The 23,276-nt window shown below is 37.9% G+C and overlaps 1 protein-coding gene across 1 annotated transcript in view; it reads left to right on the forward strand.

Annotated features, from left to right (window-relative positions):
• The first annotated feature begins 995 nt into the window (after positions 1-995).
• The window catches only part of BCAS3 (BCAS3 microtubule associated cell migration factor), a 629,762-nt gene continuing 607,481 nt past the window's right edge, over positions 996-23,276 (forward strand). The window contains exons 1-6 of the mRNA XM_043582630.1: positions 996-1,005; positions 1,102-1,185; positions 1,721-1,798; positions 3,134-3,221; positions 6,241-6,295; positions 12,317-12,392. Of these exons, the coding sequence (XP_043438565.1) occupies positions 996-1,005; positions 1,102-1,185; positions 1,721-1,798; positions 3,134-3,221; positions 6,241-6,295; positions 12,317-12,392 (391 nt within the window). The remainder of the gene's footprint in view (positions 1,006-1,101; positions 1,186-1,720; positions 1,799-3,133; positions 3,222-6,240; positions 6,296-12,316; positions 12,393-23,276) is intronic.

Here is a 23,276-nt window from a genome sequence, read left to right on the forward strand (position 1 = left end):
GTATTCTTTATGTTTTTTTGTTTCTTTGTTTTTTTCCATAGCTTTGTAGAGGAATAGTCAAAGAGCTATGGAGTTTAACAATGCATATGAAACAGCTATTTTAACTGAATAACTTTATACAAATGCTGGTTGTCCCATTTGTGATTATTACCTATTGGTTTCCTCTGGATTTTCTCTTTATTCCTGCTCTGGGTCTTGACGGCATGAAAATAGTAATTATTTAATTCAAGTAAGTCTGAATTTTGAAATACCTGTTGTGTTTGGGGCTGTTAGGTGGTAAGAGGGATTGAAAAATATGAAAACTTTAGTCTTCTAATACCTAGGAAAAATTTAACATTCCAGTTGGGGAAAATGCGATATGCACAAGAGAAACTCCAAACATTTCAAATACAGCAAAGAAGTAAGCTAATGATAGCAATAAGAGCAAAAGGAATTTAGAACTGTGGAAAGATTCTTCCGTTAGTGGGCTTAATGTAGGAAGCAAATCTTAAAAGGCCATGGTGCTCAGAATTTGTGTGTGTAGTGGAAGAAGATAAATGTTCAGAATCTGTTATTAGCCAATGTTCAAACATTAGCTCGATAAATAGCACTTTGGGTGTGCTATTTATTGGCATTGATAGAGCGTCAAGAGCATATAGGTGGTTTCTTGGCTACATCTACATCTATATCTATATCGGTATATCTATCATCTATCTCTCCAGCACCTGATTAACTGCATATTTCCGTTGAGGTAGTTTCTTTACTAAACTTTTCCATCCTCCATTGTGCTTAAAACCTTTTAAAAATTTTTATTGCTGTTTCAGCCAATTTTCTACAAACCTCATGCCTATTAATAAGCTATATCCTCATGGGATTGCCGTATTACATTTGATAATACTTATGAATTACTTAAGACTGTATTGAGCGTTGTTTCAAAAAATCTATAAATGTAAATGTAAAGGAAACGTAACTGACGCAATGACACTGGCGAAATCGCGATCTCTTCCATAGGCGAAATGGAAACAGGTAAGGAAGGAGTCAGGTGAGCTCCACAAACCTTGCTCAAATTGACACGATCACCGGCCGCGCCCCTCATTTAGCTCAATACCTCCTTGGCTCTAGGTTTGCCCACCCGCGCAAGCCAGCCGAGGCTCCCGGAAGGTAAACACATCGAGAAGGGCGGGGCAGAAGGCGGGTTAGGGATGGGTGAGTGGCCAGCAGAAAGTGATTGGCAGCTGCCATGTCCACGTGCTTTGTGCTTCGAACTAGCTGTCGCGAGAATTCGATGTAAACAGACCAGTCCCGGGTCCTCCGACTCCCAGCCCGAGACGCTCAGCTGAGGTGCAGAGGAGTCTGAGACCTAATTCCTTTTGACAAAGCCACGAAGGTGTGCTGTCTGCAAAGGAAAATAGACATGTTCGTAACTCTCCCTACCTGCCTGCGTTCGCAACCGAACCTGACACCTCGGCTTCACCCAAACTTACATACTGTTTTGTTTTCCCTGGAGCCCCAGCGGATTGGATAAATTCAGGAGGCGGGTCCGCCTCTTTTCTACTTGCTGGTTGGCGAAGCTGACCTCCAAGGGCGGTGCCCGGCCGTAGCCAGTTTCCTTCTGGGATTGGCTAGAAAAGTAGTTCCGCTGAGGCGTGGTAGGAAGTGGTAGCCGTCAATCACGAGGGGAGACTCCAAACAGTGAGCCTTGAGCTGGAGAACAGCGTTTACCGGCGGGGCGGCCGGTGAGAGGGCTGGTGGGGCTGTGGCTTTGGGGAGGCTTGGCGAGAACGAGGTGCAAGCAGCGTGAGGGGAGAGGGCTTGACTGGTATGGATTCGACGAGAGAGAGCTATCGAGATTGGAGGGGGAGGGGAAGAAGGGCAAGGGGCCAGAGGGCGGCCGGGGGCAGCGGTGGCTCCGCGTTGGAGGTTAAGTGGGTATCGCTGTTCGTGTCTTTCAGGAGAGTGGGGCCTGAGGGTCGTCCTCAGGAGACAGGGCCCTTATAGGACATTTCTTGGAAGGCTCTGTTTCGGGAAATGAAGGGTGGAATGGAAATGAGAGTGCTGAGGGGTTGGTGGTGAAGATACCTACCGAGGAAGGGGTACCTGGACTAGGTGGGGCAAAGGGTGTTTTTGTTGTAGCAGGTGAGACTCCTCAGTTTGGGAATTTTCAAATACGGTGAGAGAATGCTTCTTACTTAGAAGTGATGGTTTTAAGGGCTTTCAAGATTAGTTCCAGGTTGTGGACTTTCCTGAGCCCTGTAAGAGATCATTGATATTGCTGTCAATCCTCTTTTAGCCTTAACCAAGTACACTCTATGTTCTTAACATCTACACAGTGATTCAGATGCTTAATGACCATTAAAGGATCAAGATTCAGTGATGTGACAGGAAAGGACAAGGGGCTTCTAATGTCATATAGGTTTTTATTACTTACTTATTAAGGCTCTGGTGTTTAGGTTATAATAGTAAGGGGATTGACAATCTGATTTAAAAACTCTTGTCAAATTATGATCATGCAATCCTTTTTTTATAGCTGTTACTGACATAACGTTGTATTAGTTTCAGATGCACAACATAATTTGATTTGATATTTGTGCATATCTTGAAATGATCACCACAATGTCTAGTTAACATCCATCACCAAACATAGTTACAATGTACAGTCTTGCTTATAGATTCCCAACAGTTTTAGTTGGAAGATATTACCTCACTGTTCCATTAAGTCTCCAAATAATGTGTTATGTGTATTTTCACTATCTCAATTTAAGATTTTAGTACATTTAAAAATTTTGGCACACAGAGATAGCACATTTTTAAAAAATATTAAGTGGTCTTGTGCTAGACTCTCTATGTAGCACATCTTACCTTTCTAGTTTGTGTTAACAGTGGATGAGAGGGGCCAGAAAGAGTCTTAACTAGTTTTGGGGTTCTGAGGCTTAGTCCAAAAAAAACCACAAAAACCTCTCACGATAATTAGAAAACTTCTTTATCTACTTCCTCTCCTAATCTTCCCCTTTCTGGTATAATTGGAATTTCTGGGAAGGTTTCCTATATTTTAGGCATTTTTGATAAGGGATCTCTAGTGAGCAACCATAAACCTTTCCCTCTACCGCCAACAATAATGATCAGTTTTTTTCTATCTCTTCCATTCTGCAAACAGGTTTAGTGAATGAAGCTATGGCTACAGATTCTCCCAGAAGACCCAGTCGTTGTACTGGTGGAGTTGTGGTTCGCCCCCAGGCTGTCACGTAAGCAAATTTCAGTATAAGCCTAAAAGCTAAAGAAAATTTTCTCAGAATAGTAACTAACATTCAGGTTTCCTTTCTGAACGTTGATTACTTTTTAAATTTAATTAAGGCTTTATAGGATGATAAATATCGCCAAGGCCAAATAAAAGGAATAATGGGAGGGTCAAGTCGATGTAGTCACGTTTACAGAGTATGTCAAAAGCATTGTGCTAAATTCTAAGGAATGATCATTTTTCCAACTCCAGGTTCAAAAATTGGTGGATCATTAATTCAGTGGATCAGGACCATTATTTAAAAAATGAAATAGCATATAATAGAAAATATAATTGGGAGTATTCTTTTGTGACACACACATGGATATTTTCATATGTATGTATATGTTCACCAGATCCTGATGTAAAATGTATCTCTTACTCTAAGTCTCAGTCAGAAAGTTTCAGAGTCAGTGTCATAAAGAGTACATTCTATATTTTAAGCATTCTTTGACAAAGCCTATTTATACTTTCTGGGAGCATATGATCTTTTTTTTTTAAATGTTTATTCACTTTTAGAAAGGGGCACGCATGTTTGTGCACGTGAGCAAGGGGAAAGGCAGAAAAAGAAGAGAGAGAGAATGCCAAGTGGGCTCTGTGCTTGCTTGATCTCATGATCTCTGAGATCATGACCTGAGCCAAAATCAAGAGTTGGCATTTAACTGACTGAGCCACCCAGGCGCTCCTAGGAGCATATGATCTAATGTGGTTTTAAGATATGTTACTTGAGGGGCACCTGGGCTGAGTCTGTTAAGCATCCGACTTCGGCTCAGGTCATGATCTTACGGTTCATGAGTTCAAGCCCCGCATTGGGCTCTGTGCTGACAGTTCTGAGCCTGGAGCCTGCTTCAGATTCTATGTTTATCTCTCTCTCTCTCTCTCTCTCTCTCTCTCTCTCTCTCTCTCTCTCTGCCTCTCCCCTGCTTGCACTCTGTGTTTTTCTCTTTCTCTCTCAAAAATGAATAAACATTAAAAAAAGATATGTATACTTGAAATCACTATAATTAACAAAAAAGATGCCAGCACAACAGCATGAGAATTGAAAGGAGTATTCTAGTGGGAGTATTTAATGGGAATATTTTAGTATTTTAGATCCTAAAGGGTTTTATTAAGAAGCTAACATAATGTACTTTAAAGGCTGAATGGAGTTTAGACAATTAGAATCAAAGGTACATTTTAGGCAAAGGGACTAGAGTGAACAGATATGGGTAAGGCAAGCTATTTTCGTAAATGGAATATAGGGAGGTTGACCTATATAAAGTAGGTTAGGGTGGACAATTAAGATCCTTCAGTATTTGGATGAGGTGAAACTTGTTTTCTACCTTTTAAAATGTTTATAAGGGAATGTTAATATTTTGTATTATTCCCTTGGGCAGTTTAGCATGTTACATAAAGATTGCCTTTTCAGACTAAGAAAAGTATATGTATTTTACTATAATACTTCCTTTTTTTCCTTCCTGTATTTCCTGGGGCCATATTTCTTTGCTAACTATGGGCCATGGAACAAGTTAAGCATGTTATTAGCTATGAGTTAGGTACTATTTCAGTCTTCATTTTTTCCCCCTCCCTCTCAGCCTTTGTTTTATAGGTGAGAATACCAAAGCAGGGAGAAATTAAGTAAATTGCCCTTGGGAACAGCCAAGAAGGGGAACCTGGATAAAACCCAGGCAGTTTGTCTCCAGAGCCTGTGCACTTAGGCAGTATTGTATGTTGCATTACCATATTGGTATTCAACATATATTGCTTTTTTTTTTGTTAATTAAATACGTAATTTTAGTGTTTTTTTAAAAAAAGTTTTTTATTTATTTGTATTCTTTTAACGAATAATGCTCAAACATCCACTCCATGCCTAAAGTACTGGATTGTAGATTCTGGAGGTAGAAGGGAAAATGAGAGTTGGATTCCTTTCTGTAATAGAGTTTATATTCTAGTGGGAGGAACACTAAGTTACTATAGGCTTGAACACTGCACAGTGTGCTATGATAGAGAATGATAGTAGGGAGTAGGACTTAGGCTGTCAGGAAGGGCCTCTCTGAGGAGGTGACACATAAGCTGGAGATATGAAAGGGATGGAAGAGTATGGGAAAGATTCCTGACAGGAACAAAGCTGGTGTAAAGGTTTTGATTCAAGGAGCTTGGTCTATTTTAGGAATTGAAGTTGCAGGAGACTGAAGCAGAGTAAGTTAGGAGAGTGGCAGGAAAATAAGGTTGGAGAGGTAGGCCTAATCAAATTGTTTTTCTTTTTTTTCTTTTTAGGCCTAATCAGTTTTGGTAGCTATCTAAGGCATACCGCTTTTTTATAGGATTTAGGATAACTCCTATGATTTTATTTAAATGTAATTTTTCACATGAAATGAAATGAATTGATTTGGTATTTTGAAGAATTTTTTCCCACTTGCTGATATCCATATACTTCCTATTTAAAATATCTCAGTGACCCTAACAGTATCATTTTTCTTCACTTCTATGCATTGTAATATTTTCTCATGTCTTGTCTATTGCCAAAGTTCTGTGAGGATGTCTTAGTATCTCCTAATTTTGCACCTGCAGCAAAATACAGATTCATTTTGCTGTATACAGGTAAGAGACTAGGTACGTAACCAATTTGAAGAAAAGGTCATGGAATACTGAGTCATCAGCAACAGTTTTTCTTGCTCTGGTAAATTCTTTTGCTTTGACTCAAGAGGAAGGTCCTGCCATAGCCTTGTGTCATCACTCTTTCAAATACAAGTTAGAATATCTGTGTCAAATTAAGAGAACCTGACTTTTAAGAAGAGACAATGTTTAAAAATATTAAAATTTCATTTGCATTTCACTTAATAACATATTCAAAGAAACTAGAAAGCAGGGTTGCAGAACTATCAGTTGATGAGAGTTGGTTTTTTTCTTTTTTCTTTTTTAAATATTTTAAGTGACTTTAGAAAGAACTTTTTCATGTTTTGTTTTAAGCTGTCAGGATAAATTTTATCCATTTCACCCCTTTCCAGGGAGCAGTCCTACATGGAAAGTGTTGTGACTTTTCTACAGGATGTTGTACCACAGGTAAGTGTCTGTGTAGTTTCAGAAATAGTAGGCCCCAGGAGTAGAACCATTGGCCAGGAAAGTTCTGAAATGTTGTCTTTCCTAAACTTGACACAGGTCTCATCAACTTCACAAAGACTTTTGATGTTTTAGCATCCTGAGCATTGGTAGGGTAGAACCATACTTGTTAGTATTACATGTGCCTTAGTTTTGTGCTGACAGTGGCACAATTATCATTCCTCAGGACTTGCTCTCATAAACAGAATCAAGGTGAGATATTAGTTGAGAGATGGGACTTGGGACTCTCTAGTTGGGTTCTATTTCCAGAATCTTTCTCTTGTCCTCGTTAAATGTTGCCTGTCTGAAGTGATTAATGCAAAGTATATATTTTGCATTTTATTAACTAGATATTATATTAACTAAATACTATACTGAACACAAATCTATATCTTTTTCATATTGAGCAGTATTTATATGCCAAGTAGAGTATACCTTGTTACTCTAACTTATACAGAGTTCCATCTATATAAATGTAACAATAAAGAATAAGAGCAGCCCTTCTGGGATCATATCTAGTGCAGTGTTGTCCAGACTTAACATAAATGTCACTTGGCTCATGTGTTAAAAATAATAATTTCCAGGCCCCTTTCCCAGAGAGTTTGACTCAGTGGAATTGAGGTGGCATCCAGTTTGAGCCTCTGGTGATTCTTGTGAGACAGTAGCTGTGGGAAGCACTGTTCCGTGGAACTACTGAAGGGAAAGTTATTTTCTCCTTGTGGTGATGTCAGTATTTCCTGACTGCAAGGGATCTGTAACTGCACTGTTCAGAAAAGGACATTCATAGATCCAGTGTCTCAGCTTTATGACCACATCCTAGAAAAGTCTAAAATCCAGATCTCAGTTATACTAAATAAATTGTATTTATCAAATAAATTAAAGTATCGGGGTATTGGTATTCCTTTATTATGTTCAGACAACTCTAATGGAAATAGGTCACAATGACAAGGTTCATAGGAGCATGTAAAGAATAACAAATGCTTTGCGGTGCCTGGGTGGCTCAGTCAGTTGAGTGTCTGAGCTTGGCTCAGGTCATGATCTCACAGTTTGTGAGTTCGAGCCCCACATCGGGCTGCTGCTATCAGCACAGAGCCCACTTCAGATCCTCTGTCCCTCTCTTTTGACTCTTCCCCCACTTGTGCGTGCACTCGCTCGCTCTCTCTCTCAAAAATAAATAAAACATTAAAAAAACTTTTAAAAAAGGAATAATAAATGCTTTCCTTTTTTGAGGAACTTGGTTACTAAGGGAAGTAAAATTGCTAAAACAAGCATATCAGTAAGTGTTCTACATGATAGTACAGACTGAATGTGTAATTGCTAAGAGAATGCATAGCAGAGAAAGAGTGAGAGTCAAGTTCCAAAGGATATCAAAAGTAGCATTAGTTAAAATGAATGGAATGCTTGCGTATGTGATGTTGGAGGAGGCTGGCTACCTGGGTATGGTAGGCAAAGGAATTGCTGTGGCTGTAGAGTATCTTAGACTATGTACAGAAGAATAGTTCTGGAGAGCAACCTGGGACTGAAATCCAACCTGGGCTCTACAAACTGCTCTTTCTCTGAAGCCCTGAGCCCTGGCATGAAACTAGTTCCAAGGAAGGGGCGTTTAAAATTTTTTGTAATTTGCCTGCCCCTGGAGTGCCTCTTTATCACATTTTTACAAAGGCACCTTTTGTGTTAGTGGAAACCCTGCATGGCAAGCAGTTCTTGCTGGCTGGAGGAGAAAGGCTGTGGTCAGAGGCTTTGAGGGAATAGAGAGTTTGGTAGAGAAACAAGAATACCAGATTGAGTAATAGATTGACAAAAGGGGGTTCTTAAAACTGATAGGGTAAAAGTTCTGGAAGGTATAAGATTAATATAGTGTTTATGAGCATTACTACATTAGAAAGAGGATAATCTGTGCAATTGATTGTGAAGATTTGGATCAGAGTAGCAACTGTGGAGGTAAAGCTGTAGTCATGGATCTAAGAATTAGAATGTTCATTCAAGAAATATGTAAGTCATTATTCTGTTTACTCTGGAAAGAAAGCAAAAATTCAGGCAGCAGACATTTACTTGAGCACCCACTATGGGACAGGCACTGTGTTACACTGAAGGGATATTTGGTGCTTCTCCTTAAGGCTTCATGGTCTTGTGTAGCAGTAGTTGGCAAACTTTCCCACAAAGGGCCGGGTAAGCTCTGCAGGTCATACAATATCTGTTGCATCTACTCAGTACTGCTTTTTATGTAAAGGAAAGGGCATGGCCATATTCAAATAAAATTTTATTTATGAACACAGGTGGTGGACCAGATTTGGTGTTTGGTGACCTCTGGTCTTTTTTTCCCCATATTTAATCCAGAATCCCCCAGTGGTACTGTGCAGTCAACCATTCGGAAAAATTATGTTTTTTGCTGATGTTATGTTCCAACTCCTGTTCTGGAAATCGTCAAATTCATGGAGCCTAGAAATTATTCTCTGGGTTTCCAAATAGCCACAAAAGGGGGAAAATGTGTTGTTAGACTGGTATCAGCTTCTTCAGCTGTTACAGATAGAATGAATTACCACTGTGTTCAGCAGATGTCATTGATGCCTTTTAGATGCCCTTAGCTGTGCTGTTTGATCTAGTAATTGTACTTATGAAAATTTATTAATAAATAATTCAGCAAGGAAAAAGTTAAAGCTCAGAATTTTTCATTTCAGTGTTTGTGTGTGAAAGTTCTACATTTTCAGTGTAAAAAATTGTAGCCAGCCCAGAGGTCACTGGGTGGCTCAGTCTTACTTAAGCGTCTTACTTTGGCTCAGGTCATGATCTCATGGTCTGTGAATTTGAGCCCCGCAATGGGCTCTGTGCTGACAGCTCAGAGCCTGGAGCCTGCTTTGGATTCTGTGTCTGCCTCTCTCTTTGCCTCTCCCCAACTTGTTCTCTCTCTCAAAAATAAATAAAACTTAAAAAAACTTAAAAAAAATTATAGCCAGCCCAAATGTCAATAGCAATCAAACAAATTATGGTACGTTATCCCTATAGAATAATTTGCAGTAATTAACAATTATACTTTTTGGCAAAAGGGAGGTTATTTCTGTATGGTAAAAGAAACAAAACATATACGTACAACAAAAAAATACAACATACCTACAATGGCTGTAACTATGTCTTTTAAAGTTCAACAAAAACTTTATGCTTATGAATGGGTATATGTGGTAGAAACCTGGTAAGAAATAAAAGGGAAAATAACAAAATACTGTAAATAATGGGGTGGAAGTTTTGATTGTAAATAAGAGGGCTAGAGTAATTGCATCTTGGTTGAAGAAGGATTGCTAATAATCAGTGCTCGGCAGGAGACTTTTGTGTGGTACGTTGATATTGACCTCCATTAAGGTAGCAAGTGAAAGCTGGATGGGCACTGGGTGAGTATGTGCCTCACTAAGAATAAAATACCTACACATGGGCAAGAGATATCATAAGCTAAGAGGCAAAATGACATGATGTCACATGCCTTTTTTGTGCAGACCTGCAGGAAGGCACACAGGAAACAGCACTCAGATGCCTCAGCTTCATATTTTTTTCAAGAATGCTTAGTAAAGAACACCATGTCTGCTAAGGAGAGAGGAGAACTTGAAGACATAGCAAAAGTAGACAAGGCTTGTTTTGAAAGTCTTATTTTCCCCTGAAGGGGAAAGAAAAGTTCAAGAATCCCAGTACACTGAAAGACCTCATTCAACTTTGTTTTGTTCTGCATATCACTCAGAAATCAAAGGAGAACATCTTGCAAATGTTGCAGAGGAATTGAGAGAATGTTGAATAATGCTGCAGGTGATAAATCTGCTAAACTGAAGAAAATTCTGAAAAATGTTACTGCTTTACCAGATGAAAGGAGAGCGTGATGTGGGGAGAAAAAGTTGTCTTAAGTGCACTGTGCTATTCCAGATTGGATCCTGGAACTGAGAAAGAACATTAGTGGAAAAACTGATGAAATCCAAATGAAGTGTGGGGCTTAATTAATAGTAATGCATACTGTCAGTGTCCTAGTTTTGAGAAATGTTCCATGGTAAAGTCAGATTTGATTATATAGTTAACATTAGGGGAAACTGGTTGAGGGATATATGAGAACTTTGTACTGTATTTAATAATCTAAAATTATTCAAAATAAAGTTTATTTTTACAAAAGATTTTAAGCATAAAAAGAAAGAGGAAGGAGGTGAGGATGAGGCAGTTGAAGATCAAGTTGATAAATTAGTTAGATATAGTACAGGTTTTCTCCTCTTCTTCAAAGGAATTAACTACTCTATACACATCTCACTTTTTTTTAAAGGCAATGAGATTTGTGAGGATTTGTAAGATAATTTCTTTTACGTAGTAAATTTATTAAAGTAATTTTGTCTTTTTTTTTTCAATGTTTATTTATTTTTGGGACAGAGAGAGACAGAGCATGAACGGGGGAGGGGCAGAGAGAGAGGGAGACACAGAATTGGAAACAGGCTCCAGGCTCTGAGCCATCAGCCCAGAGCCTGACGCGGGGCTCGAACTCACGGACCGTGAGATCGTGACCTGGCTGAAGTCGGACGCTTAACCGACTGCGCCACCCAGGAGCCCCAGTAATTTTGTCTTTTAGTAGTATTTTCAATGTAGATAATTCTTTTTGAGAGAGCGTGCATGTGTGTGTGTGTGTGTGTGTGTGTGTGTGTGTGTGTGTGTTTGCATGTGTGTGCACTAGCAGGGGCAGAGAGAATCTCAAGCAGCCTCCATGGCCAGTGTGAGCCCAATGCTGGGCTCTGTCTTACCACTGAGATCATGATCTGAGCCAAAATCAAGAGTCAGATGCTTAATTGACTGAGCCACCCAGGCACCCAATGTAGATACTTTTCAGTTATCATACAAGGTAAAAGGGCTGTAAACTGGCATGGAAATTTAAAGTGGGTCGAGTGTAACACAAATTATATGCAGGTTGGTAGTTTTTATATGCTTTTGGTACAGTTTATATTAAATAATTATTTTGTGAACTGGGTACCACTTTATAATTGAAAATGTTGCAGGCCTTTTGTTGACATTCTAAATTCTTATAAATATATACAATTTTTAAACATTTTAAAATGGAAACATTTGCTTTATGCAGCAATGACTCCCTTTAAATACGGATGGACACCGTTGACACTTATGATTTCATGGCAGCTAAGCTTATCTTTGTGAACTTTGCTGGCCTGCAGAAACCAGCTAATAGGTTGGGTCTAGAAGCCAGATAAGAGACTTAAAAAGTTTAATACTGTACTTTTTTATTCACCCCCAACTCTGGCTCTTGTCTTCTACCTGGAACTGGAGGCAAGCAGAAAGTAATATGTTAGAAAATTCTAGGTAGAGTGTAGTTACATGATCATAAACACCTGAGACTAAATAGATACGTGTGGTAGTTTTGTTTTTTTCTTCTTTTTTAAAAAAAAATTTTTTTTTAACATTCATTTATTTTTGAGAGACAGAGACAAAGTGCGAGTGGGGGAGGGGTAGAGAGAGAAGGTGACACAGAATCCGAAGCAGGCTCTGGGCTCTGAGCAAGCTGTCAGCACAGAGCCCAATATGGGGCTCAAACCCACGAACCGTGAGATCATGACCTGAGCTAAAGTCAGATGTTCAACTGACTGAGCCACCCAGGTGCCCCAATTTTGTTTGTTTCTTAAGCCTTCTTATTTGTTGATCAATATAGGGGGTGATGTAGGTTTTTGAGTGCCTTTCAGTTATAGTGATGTTTCCTAATAGACTATGATCATTGTATTTTAGGTTTCTGCAATTCTTTAGTAAGTTAAAACTCCTTTTCTTGGCCAAGGTTATCACAGTTCTATATAACTTTCTTTGGGAGTAAAGATATTACAAAATGTGCTAGTTCCTAAGATGTTGGAACATCTTGGTGAAGTTGGAAAGAGATAAGATTGGCTTTATTTAAGTTACTTTTTGTCTTGAACATCTATAATACTATAACTGTAAAACATTTTTATTCAAACATTTCTATTTACTATGCAGGCTTACAGTGGAACACCTCTGACAGAAGAAAAGGAGAAAATAGTCTGGGTCAGATTTGAAAATGCAGATTTAAATGGTATGGTTTTAACTTTTTTGGAACATATGAATTAAATGTTTGTTGGAGGATGACCTAATTCTAAAAAGAACTCTTACTTTAGATTACTTTCTCTACAGTAAGTTTTTAGTTTTCAAACGAAATTTATTTTTAGTTGAAAAAGTAACGTAACCACACTATGGAAACTTCATTAGAACTTGTACAAGTCTTTAAAAAAAGTTTTTTTTTTTTATGTTTGGTTATTTTTGAGAGACAGAGAGAGACAGCATGAGTGGGGGAGGAGCAGAGAGAGAGGGAGACACAGAATCCAAAGCAGGCTCCAGGCTCTGAGCTGTCAGCACAGAGCCCGATGGGCTTGGACTCACGAACAGTAAGATCATGACCTGAGCCGAAGTTGGACACTTAACCGACTGAGCCACACAGGCGCCCCTGTATTGTACAAGTCTTAAAGTAACTGTAACATATGGTGCCTAGCCTTAAGCTTTAGGACATAAAGATTTCTTAGAGAAGTTAATGTTTGATCAGTTGTATAGGATTTATAACTGCACACTTATCATTACTGTTGAACTTTTTAGACTTTTAACATTTTTTTCTGGACAGGATTTATGTCTGGGTTGGCTCTTTTGTTCTCAGATACATTCCTGCATTCCATTTCTTTGCTCCATCCTGCTCCCTTGCAAGGTGGCTGCCCATTGTCTTTTTCCCATGATACCATGTCTGTTGTCTTCTGCTGAGTTTGGGAGGCATTGGTGAGAAATTGAATGAGAGGATGGGAGAAAGGGAAGAGTATTATTCCTTCTCCTCTCTCTGTTAGTGACTGCATTTCCTCTGTCGTTCTAGCTTCTTCTAGGCAGTTCCATTGGTGTTCCAGTTTTTGCCAGATGACCCAGCATCCTATACTCTCTGTCTCCCTAGCCTAGGGGTGGTAATGGTTTCCTACTGTTGTTAATACAATAGGCAGCCTCAAAGTTCCTTTTTTGGTCTCTCAGCTATTCTGTCGTCTGTAACCAGTTGTCTTTATTAAATTCTCAGTTATGAACACACTGAATTATTTTCATTTCCTAGTGGGTCTTTGACCGATATCATACTCTTGAGTCTTCATCTCCTCTAAGACTTTGAAAATGTGATGCTGTATTTTTTTTTCTTTAAGCTACTGTCCAGGAGAGAGAGGCTAAGTAGCACTTCTGCAAATTGTTTTGTTTTGTTTTGTTTTGTTTTGTTTTTTTGCATTTTGGATTCTTTATTAGCTGATTCATTCAAATAATAGCAACTTGTTGGGCTCTCTTTGTGGGAAATAAAAATTCATTTGTATGGGTAATTATTTATGACGTATAAACTTTTCCTACTATGTTTGCCTTTGAAAGCTTCTTGTATCTTTGATTTTCTTTCTTTTTATGACTGTTAAATTGCCTTGTTTACTAGTGTATCCTTCCTTCTTTTTTCCTTTCCTCCATTAATAACTAGGTAACTATTCATCTTTTGTTTTCTATCTTTTCCTCTTGAATTCAGACTCTTCTTTTCTGGAAGTATATTTTGTTTTGTGGATGTCAGAAAGTATTAGAGAGCTCTCTCTCTCTCTCTCTTTCTTTTTTCTTTTTTTTAAAGATTTTATTCTTAAGTAATCTCTGCTTCCAGTGTGGGGGTCAAAGCCACAACCCTGAGATCAAGAGTTGTATGCTCCATTGACTGAGCCAGCCAGGCTTAGCATTAGAGCACTTTCTTTCTTTCTTTCCTTTTTTTTTTTTTTTAATGTTTATTCTTGAAGAAGAGACAGAGTTCAGGCAGGAGAGAGTCAGAGAGACACAGAATCCAAAGCAGGCTCCAGGCTCTGAATGGTCAGCATAGAACCTGATGTGGGGCTTGAACCCACAAACTGTGAGATCATGACCTGAGCCAAAGTTGGATGCTTAACTGACTGAGCCACCTAGGTGCCCCTAGAGAACTTACTTACCTTAATAACAAAGCAAATGGTTGTCATCTTGGAAATATTAGTGCCAGATAGTAGCAAAAGCTTGTTATACAACATACGTGAAATATTAAAAATAATTTTTATTTTTTTTATTTTTTAACTTTTAATTATTATTATTTTTTAAATGTTTATTTATTTTTGAGGGAGAGAGACGGAATGAGAGCAGGAGAGGCAGAGAGAGAGAGGGAGACACAGAATCCGAAGCAGGCTCCAGGCTCTGAGCTGTCAGTACAGAGCCTGACACAGGGCTTGAACTCACGAGCTGTGAGATCATGACCTGAGCCTAAGTTGGACGCTTAACTGACTGAGCCATCCAGGTGCCCCTTAGCTTTTAATTATTTTTTTAGTTTAAATCCAAGTTAGTCAACATATAGTGTAATAATAATTTCAGGAATAGAATTTAGTGATTAATCACTTACATATAACACCCAGTGCTCATTCCAACAAGTGTCCTCCTTATTGCCCCCACCCCTTTAGTCCTTCCCCCTACCCAACACCCTGCCAGCAACCCTCAGTTTATTCTCTGTATTTAAGAGTCTCTTATATTTTGTTCCCCACTCTGTTTTTGTTTTAATTTTTTAATGTTTATTTATTTTTGAGAGAGAGAGAGAGAGAGAGTGAGTATGAGAGGCAGAGGAGCAGAGAGAGGAGACACAGAATCCGAAGCATGCTCCAGGCTTTGAGCTGTCAGCACAGAGCCCGACGTGGGGCTTGAACTCATGGACTGCGAGATCATGATCTGAGCCGAGGTCGGACACTTAACTGACTGAACCACCCAGGCGCCCCTGTCCCCCACCCTGTTTTTATATTATTTTTGCTTCCCTTCCCTTATGTTCATCAGTTTTTTATCTTAAATTCTACCTGAGTGAAATTGTCTATTTGTGTTTCTCTGACTTGTTTCATTTAGCATAATATGCTCTAGTTCCATACACGTTCAGATGGCAAGATTTCATTCTTTTTGATTGTCGAGTAATATTCCATTGTATGTGTGTGTGTGTGTGTGTGTGTGTGTGTGTGTATATGTCACATCTTTTTTTTTTAATTTTTTTTTAACGTTTATTTATTTTTGAGACAGAGAGAGACAGAGCATGAACGGGGGAGGGTCAGAGAGAGAGGGAGACACAGAATCTGAAACAGGCTTCAGGCTCTGAGCGGTCAGTACAGAGCCCGACGCGGGGCTCGAACTCACAGACCGTGAGATCATGACCTGAGCCGAAGTCGGCCGCTTAACTGACTGAGCCACCCAGGCGCCCCTGTCACATCTTCTTTATTCATTCATCAGTGGATGGACATTTGGACTTTTTCCATACTTGGCTATTGTCGATAGTGCTGCTATAAACATTGGGGTGCATGTGGCCCTTTGAATCAGCACTCCTGTATCCTATGGTTAAATAACTAGTAGTGTAATTGCTGGATTGTAGGGTGGTTCTATTTTAAATTTTTTGAGGAACCTCCATACTGTCTTCCAGAGTGGCTGCACCAGTTTGCATTCCCATCAGCAGTACAAAAGGGTTTCTCTTTCTCCACATCCTTGCCACCATCTGTTGTTGCCTGAGTTGTTCATGTTAGCCATTCTCACAAGTGTGAGGTGGTGTCTCATTGTGGTTTTGATTTATATTTCCCTGATAATTAGTGATGTTGAGCATTTTTTCATGTGTCAGCCATGTGGATGCCTTCTTTGGAAAAGTGTCTATTCGTGTCTTTTGCCCATTTCTTCACTGGATTGTTTGTTTTTTGGGTGTTACACTTGATAAGTTCTTTATAGATTTTGGATACTAACCCTTTATCCTATATGTCGTTTGCAAATATCTTCTCCTATTCCATTGGTTGCCTCTTAGTTTTGTTGATTGTTAGCTTAGTTGTGCAGAAGCTTTTTATCTTGATGAAGTCCCAATAGTTGATTTTTGCTTTTGTTTCCCTTGCCTCTGGAGACATGTCAAGTAAGAAGTTGCTGTGGCTGAGGTTAAAGAGGTTGTTGCCTATTTTCTCCTCTAGGATTTTGATGGCTTCCTGTCTTACATTTATGTCTTTCATCTATTTTGAGTTTATTTTTGTGTGTGGTGTAAGAAAGTGGTCCAGGTTCATTCTTCTGCATGTTGCTGTCCAGTTTTCCCAGCACCGTTTGCTGAAGAGACTATCTTTTTTCCATTGAATATTCTTTCCTGCTTTGTCAAAGATTAGTTGGCCATTCATTTGTGGGCCCATTTCTGGGTTTTCTTTTCTGTTCCATTGATCTGTATATCTGTTCTTGTGCCAGTACCATACTGTCTTGATGATTACAGCTTTGTAATACAGCTTGACATCCAGGATTGTGATGCCTCCTGCGTTGGTTTTCTTTTTTCAGGATTGCTTTGGCTATTGGGGTCTTTTCTGGTTCCATCTAAATTTAGGATTGTTTGTTCTAGCTCTGTGAAGAATGCTGGTGTTATTTTGATAGGGATTACTGAAAATAATTTTTAAAGGCATAGGTTCATGTCCACAACAAAAACCAAAATGATTTTAATATCGCAAAATTAACATTTAGAAAATGTCAAAATAATCTTTACCTAAGCATGGTTTCTGTTGTTTTGTGTTTTTTATTGTTTTGTTTTTAAATAGTGAGTAAGAATTGCTGGCATAATATTCCATAAAGCCTTTGCTTTATTGAAGTAAAATGCACCTGGAAATGTAGATGGGTCTTGCTTGAAAATTATTTTAGTCTGTGTGTGCTATTGAACTTACAGTAGTTGTTTTATTTTTATTTATTTATTTATTTTTCAGAAGGTTATCTTTTGGTTTTATTGATTGTTTCCTCTGCTGTACAGAAGCTTTTTAAAAAATATAGTCCAAATAGTTTATTTTTGCTTTTGTTTCCCTTGCCTTAGGAAATGTATCTAGAAAAGTGTTGTTACAGCTGATATCCAAGAAATTACTACCTGTGCTCTCTTCTAGGATATTTATGGTTTCAGGTATCACGTTTAGAATACAGAGCTTTCACCTCTTTGGTTAAGTTTATTTCTAGGTATTTTGTTATTTTTGATATAATCATAAATAGGACTGCCTTCACAATTTGTCTTTATGTTCCTTTATTGTTAATGTATAGAAGTGCAACAGATTTCTATACACTGATTTTGTATCCTGTGACCTTACTAAATTCACTTATGAAGTGTGAATTCACTTACTGAATTCACAGAAACTTGTAGTTTTTTGGTGGAGTCTTTTAGGGTGTCTTTTTTTTAAATATTTCATTTCATTTCATTTCATTTCATTTCATTTCATTTCATTTCATTTCATTTCAGTCATTTACATCCAAATTAGTTAGCATATAGTACAACAATGATTTCAGGAGTAGATTCCTTAATGCTCCTTACCCATTTAGCCCATCCCTCCTCCCACAGTCCCTCCAGCAACCCTCTGTTTGTTCCCCATATTTAAGAGTCTCTTATGTTTTGTCCCCCTCCCTGTTTTTATATCATTTTTGCTTCCCTTCCCTTATGTCCATCTGTTTTGTCTCTTAAAGTCCTCATATGAGTGAAGTCATATGTTATTTGTCTTTCTCTGATTGATTTCACTTAGCATAATAACCTCTAGTTCCATCCACGTAGTTACAAATGGCAAGATTTCATTCTTTTTGATTGCCAAGTAATACTCCATTGTATGTATGTGTGTGTGTGTGTGTGTATATATATATATACATATATATATGTATATATATTTGTATATACATACATATATATATATGTGTATACACACACACACACACACACACCACATCTTATCTATCTATTCATCCATCGTTGGACATTTGGGCTCTTTCCATACTTTGGCTATTGTTGATAGTGCTGCTGTAAACATTGGGGTGTATGTGTCACTTCGAAACGGCACACCTGTATCCCTTGGAAAAATACCTGGTAGTACAATTGCTGGGTTGTAGGGTAGTTTTATTTTTAATTTTTGGAGGAAACTCCATACTGTTTTCCAGAGTGGCTGCACCAGTTTGCATCCCCACCAGCAGTATTAGAGGGTTCTCCTTTCTCCACATCCTCACCAACACCTGTTGTTTCTTGTGTTGTTAATGTTAGCCATTCTGACAGGTTTGAAGTGGTATCTCATTGTGGTTTTGATTTATATTTCCCTGATGATGAGTGATGTGGAGCATCTTTTCATGTGTCTTTTGGCCATCTGGATACCTTCTTTGGAAGAATGTCTCTTCATGTCTTCTGTCCATTTCTTCCCTGGATTATTTGTTTTTTGGCCATTGAGTTTGATAAGTTCTTTATAGATTTTGGATACTAAGCTTTTATCCAGTACATCATTTGCAAATATCTTCTCCCATTCTATAGGCTGCCTGTTAATTTTGTTGATTGTTTGCTCTGCAGAAGCTTTTTATCTTGATGAAATCCCTATAGTTCATTTTTGCTTTTGTTTCCCATGCCTCTGGAGACATGTCCATAAGAAGTTGCCACGGCCGATATCAGAGAGATTGCTTCCTGTGTTGTCCTCTAGGATTTTTCTGGTTTTCTGTCTTACATTTAGGTCTTTCATCCATTTTTTAATTTATTTTTGTGTATGGTGTAATAAAGTTGTCCAGTTTCATTCTCTTGCATGTTGCTGTCCAGTTTTTCCCACACCATTTGTTGAAGAGACTGTCTTTTTTTCCCTTGGATATTTTTTTCTGCTTTGTTGAAGATCAATTGACCATTTAGTTGTGGGTCCATTTCTGGGTTTTCTGTTGTGTCGCATTGATCTGTATATCTGTTTTTGTGCCAGTACCATACTGTCTTGATGACTGCAGCTTTGTATTATAGCTTGAGGTCTGGAATTGTGATGCCTCCAGGTTTGCTTTTCTTTTTAAAAATTGCTTTGGCTATTTGGAGCCTTTCCTGGTTCCATCCAAATTTAAGATTGTTCTAGCTCTGTGAAAAATGCTTTGATATGGATTTGCATTTGGTAATTTGATATGGATTGCATTAAATGGCTAGATTGCTTTGGGTAGTGTAGACATTTTAACAATATTTGTTCTTCCGACCTATGAGCATGGAATGTTTTTCCATTTCTTTGTGTCATCTGCGATTTCTTTCATAAGTGTTCTATAGTTTTCAGAGTACAGACCTTTTACCTTTTTGGTTAGGTTTATTCCTAGCTATCTTACGTTTTTTTGGTGCAATTTTAAATGGGATCAATTCCTTGATTTTGTTTTCTGCTCCTTCATTATTGGTGTATAGAATTGCAACAGAATGTACATTGAGTTTATATCCTATGACTTTGCTGAATTTGTGTATCAGTTCTAGCAATTTTTTGGTGGAGTCTTTTGGGTTTTCTGCATAGAGTATCATGTTGTCTGTGAATAGTGAAAGTTTGACTCCTTTCAATTCCATTTGGATGCCTTTTATTTCTTTTTGTTTTTCTGATTGTTGAGGCTAGGACTTGAAATTTTATGTTGAGCAACAGTGGTAAGAGTGAACATCCCTGTCTTGTTTCTGACCATAGAGAAAAAGCTTTCAGTTTTTCCCCATTGAGAATATTAGCTAAGGGTCTTTTGTATATGGCCTTTATGATGTTGAGGTGTTTCCTCTATCCCTACTTTGGTGAAGGTTTTTATCAAGAATTGATGCTGTATTTGGTCAAATACTTTTTCTGCATCTGTTGAGAGATCATATGGTTCTTATCCTTTCATTAATGCGGCATATCACATTGATTTATGAATATTGAAGCACTCCTGCAGTCCAAGAATTGTGGTGAATAATTCTTTTAAGGTACTGTTGGATTTGATTTACTAGTATCTTTTTGAGAATTTTTGCGTCCATGTTCATCAGGGATATTGGTGTGTAATTCTCCATTTTAGTGGGATCTTTGTCTTGTTTTGGAATCAAGGTAATGCTCGCCTCATAGAATGAGTTTGGAAGTTTTCCTCCCATTTCTATTTTATGGATCAGTTTGAGAAGAATAGGTATATTAACTCTTCTTTAAATGTTTGGTTTAAATGTCTGGTAGAATTCCCCTGGGAAGTCATCTGGCCCTGGACTTTTGTTTGTTGGGAGATTTTTTATTACTGATTCAATTTGTTTGCTGATTTTGAGTCTGTTCAAATTTTCTGTTTCTTCCTGTTTCAGTTTTGGTAGTTTGTATGTTTCTAGGAATTTATCCATTTCTTCCAGATTACCGTTTGTTGGCATATAATTTTTCATAATATGCTCTTATAATTGTTTGTTTTTCTGTGGTGTTGTGATCTCTCCTCTTTCATTTGTGATTTTATTTATTTGAGGCCCTTATCTTTTCTTTTTGATAAGTCTGGCTAGGGATATATCAGTTTTATTATTTCTTTCAGAAAACCAGCTTTTAGTTTCATTGGTCTGTTCTGTTTCTTGTTTTGTTTTGTTTGTCTGTTTCTATGTCATTTATTTCTGCTCTAATCTTTATTGTTTCCCTTCTTCTGCTGGCTTTAGGCTTTATTTGCTGTTCCTTTTCTACCTCCTTTAGGTGTTAGATTAGGTTGTGAATTTGAGACTTTTCTTGCTTCTTGAGGTAGGCCTCTATTATAATATACTTCCCTCTTATGATTACCTTTGCTTCATCCCAAAGGTTCTGGACTGTTATGTTTTTATTTTCATTTTCTTCTATGTATTTTTTTTATTTTTTCTTTAATTTCCTGGTTAACTCAATGATTCCATAGTAGGGTGTTCTTTAGCCTCCATGTATTTATCGTCTTTCCAAATTTTTCTTGTGGTTGACTTCAAGTTTCATAGTGTTGTGGTCTGAAAGTATACACGATATGATCTCAGTCTTTTTGTACTTGTTGAGGACTGATTTGTGACCAAATATGTGATCTATTCAGGAGAGTGTTCCATGTGCACTCAAAAAGAATGTGTGTTCTGCTGCTTTATGATGAAATGTTGTGAATATATCTCTTAAGTCAGTCTGGTCCAGTGTGCCATTCAAAGTCTTGCAGAATAATTTAGAAGGTTATTAGCTGTCTATAGATTTAAATTATTTTATATTATTAATGAAACTCTATTAGCTATTAATTAAATTAAAAGTTACAGTGTTCTAATTGAAAATTCTGCTCTGGTGGTTACTTTCTCCTCCTTTCATCAGGCCTGGAAGCTCTGCTTTTTAGTTTGGAATGATAAGAGTGGTACCAGTTGGCCCTTTGTCTCCAGATTGCAGCCCGTTTCATTATGACTTATCATGGTTGGGGGTTGAGTAGTTGACGACTGACAGAAGATAATTCTAAGGAACATGGCTTATTGGGACTCTCTAATCCTGGGTTTTCCTAGGTGTCTCCATTCTTAATCGTTGCATTAACTTTGACTTGGTGTTAGGTAGAGACTACTGCTTTTGGAACTCATTGGAGAGTGGGATTATGTCCCTTAGTGTCATTGTCACTATTCTCTTTCTGCTTCCAGGCAGTCTGGTTTATATCTAAGCTTGTTTTTCTTGAGGCATTGTACTGGAAAAAGCACAAGAAGTAGCCAAAGCAAGTTAATATCCTAACATTTTTCTATCAGATTCCCTAAAGGTGAGCATATAATTTGAGTCCCAAAATGCATCATGTTAACCAGCTGGTTTTCTATAGTATTACAAGAACTGCCAACCTTCTAGCCTGTGAGGGGAAATTCTTATCACTCCCTAGCCCATCTTGACTTGGTCAGTTCTAGTATAAAAGTACTAGTATACTACTATATTCCATGTGTTATATAGTGCATTATATATACTATGCTATAGTATAGTATAGTACTCACTATTATACTTAGGTATCCATTTTTATATTCAACAGGTTTGTTTTTTTCCAGGTGTGATTGGTTTAAGAGAATCAAATTTTTTTTTATTGTGGTAAAATACATATAACATAAAATTTACCATTTTAATCTTTTAAAAAGATGTTTTTTTAATTGAGAGAGAGCCTGAGTGAGTGGGGGAGGGGCAGACAGGGAAGGAGAGAGAGAATCCAAAGCAGGCCCTGTGCTATCAGCACAGAGGCTGCTGTGGGGCTCAATCCCACAAACTATGAGATCATGACCTGAGCTGAAATTAAGAGTCTCAACCAACTGAGCCGCCCAGGTGCCCCCATTTTAACCATTTTTAAGTGTACAGTTTAGTAGTGTTAAGTGCATTCACATTGTTATGCAAACAATGCCTAGACCTCTTTTCATCTTGTAAAACTGAAACTCTGTACCCAGCCCCACATTCTCACCTTCCCATTAGCTCTTGGCAACCACCATTTTACTTTCTGGCTCTATGAATTTGACTACTCAAGGTACTTTGTAAGTGGCGTTTGTCTTTCTGTGCTGGCATATTTCACTCCAGATGTCAAGGTTCATCCATGCTGTAGCATGTATTTCCTTTTAATATGATATAACGTATACTATATTATATTTAATATATATAAAAAATATATAAATAATTATTAAATATTATATACGATATGATATTTCTTTTCTTTTTAAGTCTGTATAATATTGCATTGTTTGTATATATCACATTTTGTTTATTTGTTCATCGATGGTCATTTGGGTTGCTTCCATCTTTTGGCTTTGTAAATAATTGTGCTATTAATATTTGTGTACAAATCTCTCTTTGAGTTTCTGTTTTCAATTTTTTCTGAGTATGTATCCATAAGTGGAATTGTTGGCTCATACATTAATTCTGTTTTTAATTTTTTTGAGGAGGCACCATACTAGTTTTCATAGGGGAATTATTTATTTATTTATTTATTTATTTATTTATATTTTAGAGAGCACGAGTGGGGGAGAGGGATGGAGGGAAAGAGAGAGAGAATCCCAAGCAGCCTCCACGCTCAGTGCAGATGGAGTCTGATGTGGGGCTTGATCCCATGACCCCGGAATCATCTGACCTGAGCCAAAATCAAGTTGGATGCTTAACCGATTGAGCCACCTAGGTGCCCCAGGAGAATTAGTTTCTTTATCCTACTCATATCATATAGCTGGAAAGGATAG

The sequence above is a fragment of the Prionailurus bengalensis genome, chromosome E1 (genome assembly GCF_016509475.1).
Source record: "Prionailurus bengalensis isolate Pbe53 chromosome E1, Fcat_Pben_1.1_paternal_pri, whole genome shotgun sequence".
Lineage (NCBI taxonomy): Eukaryota > Metazoa > Chordata > Mammalia > Carnivora > Felidae > Prionailurus > Prionailurus bengalensis.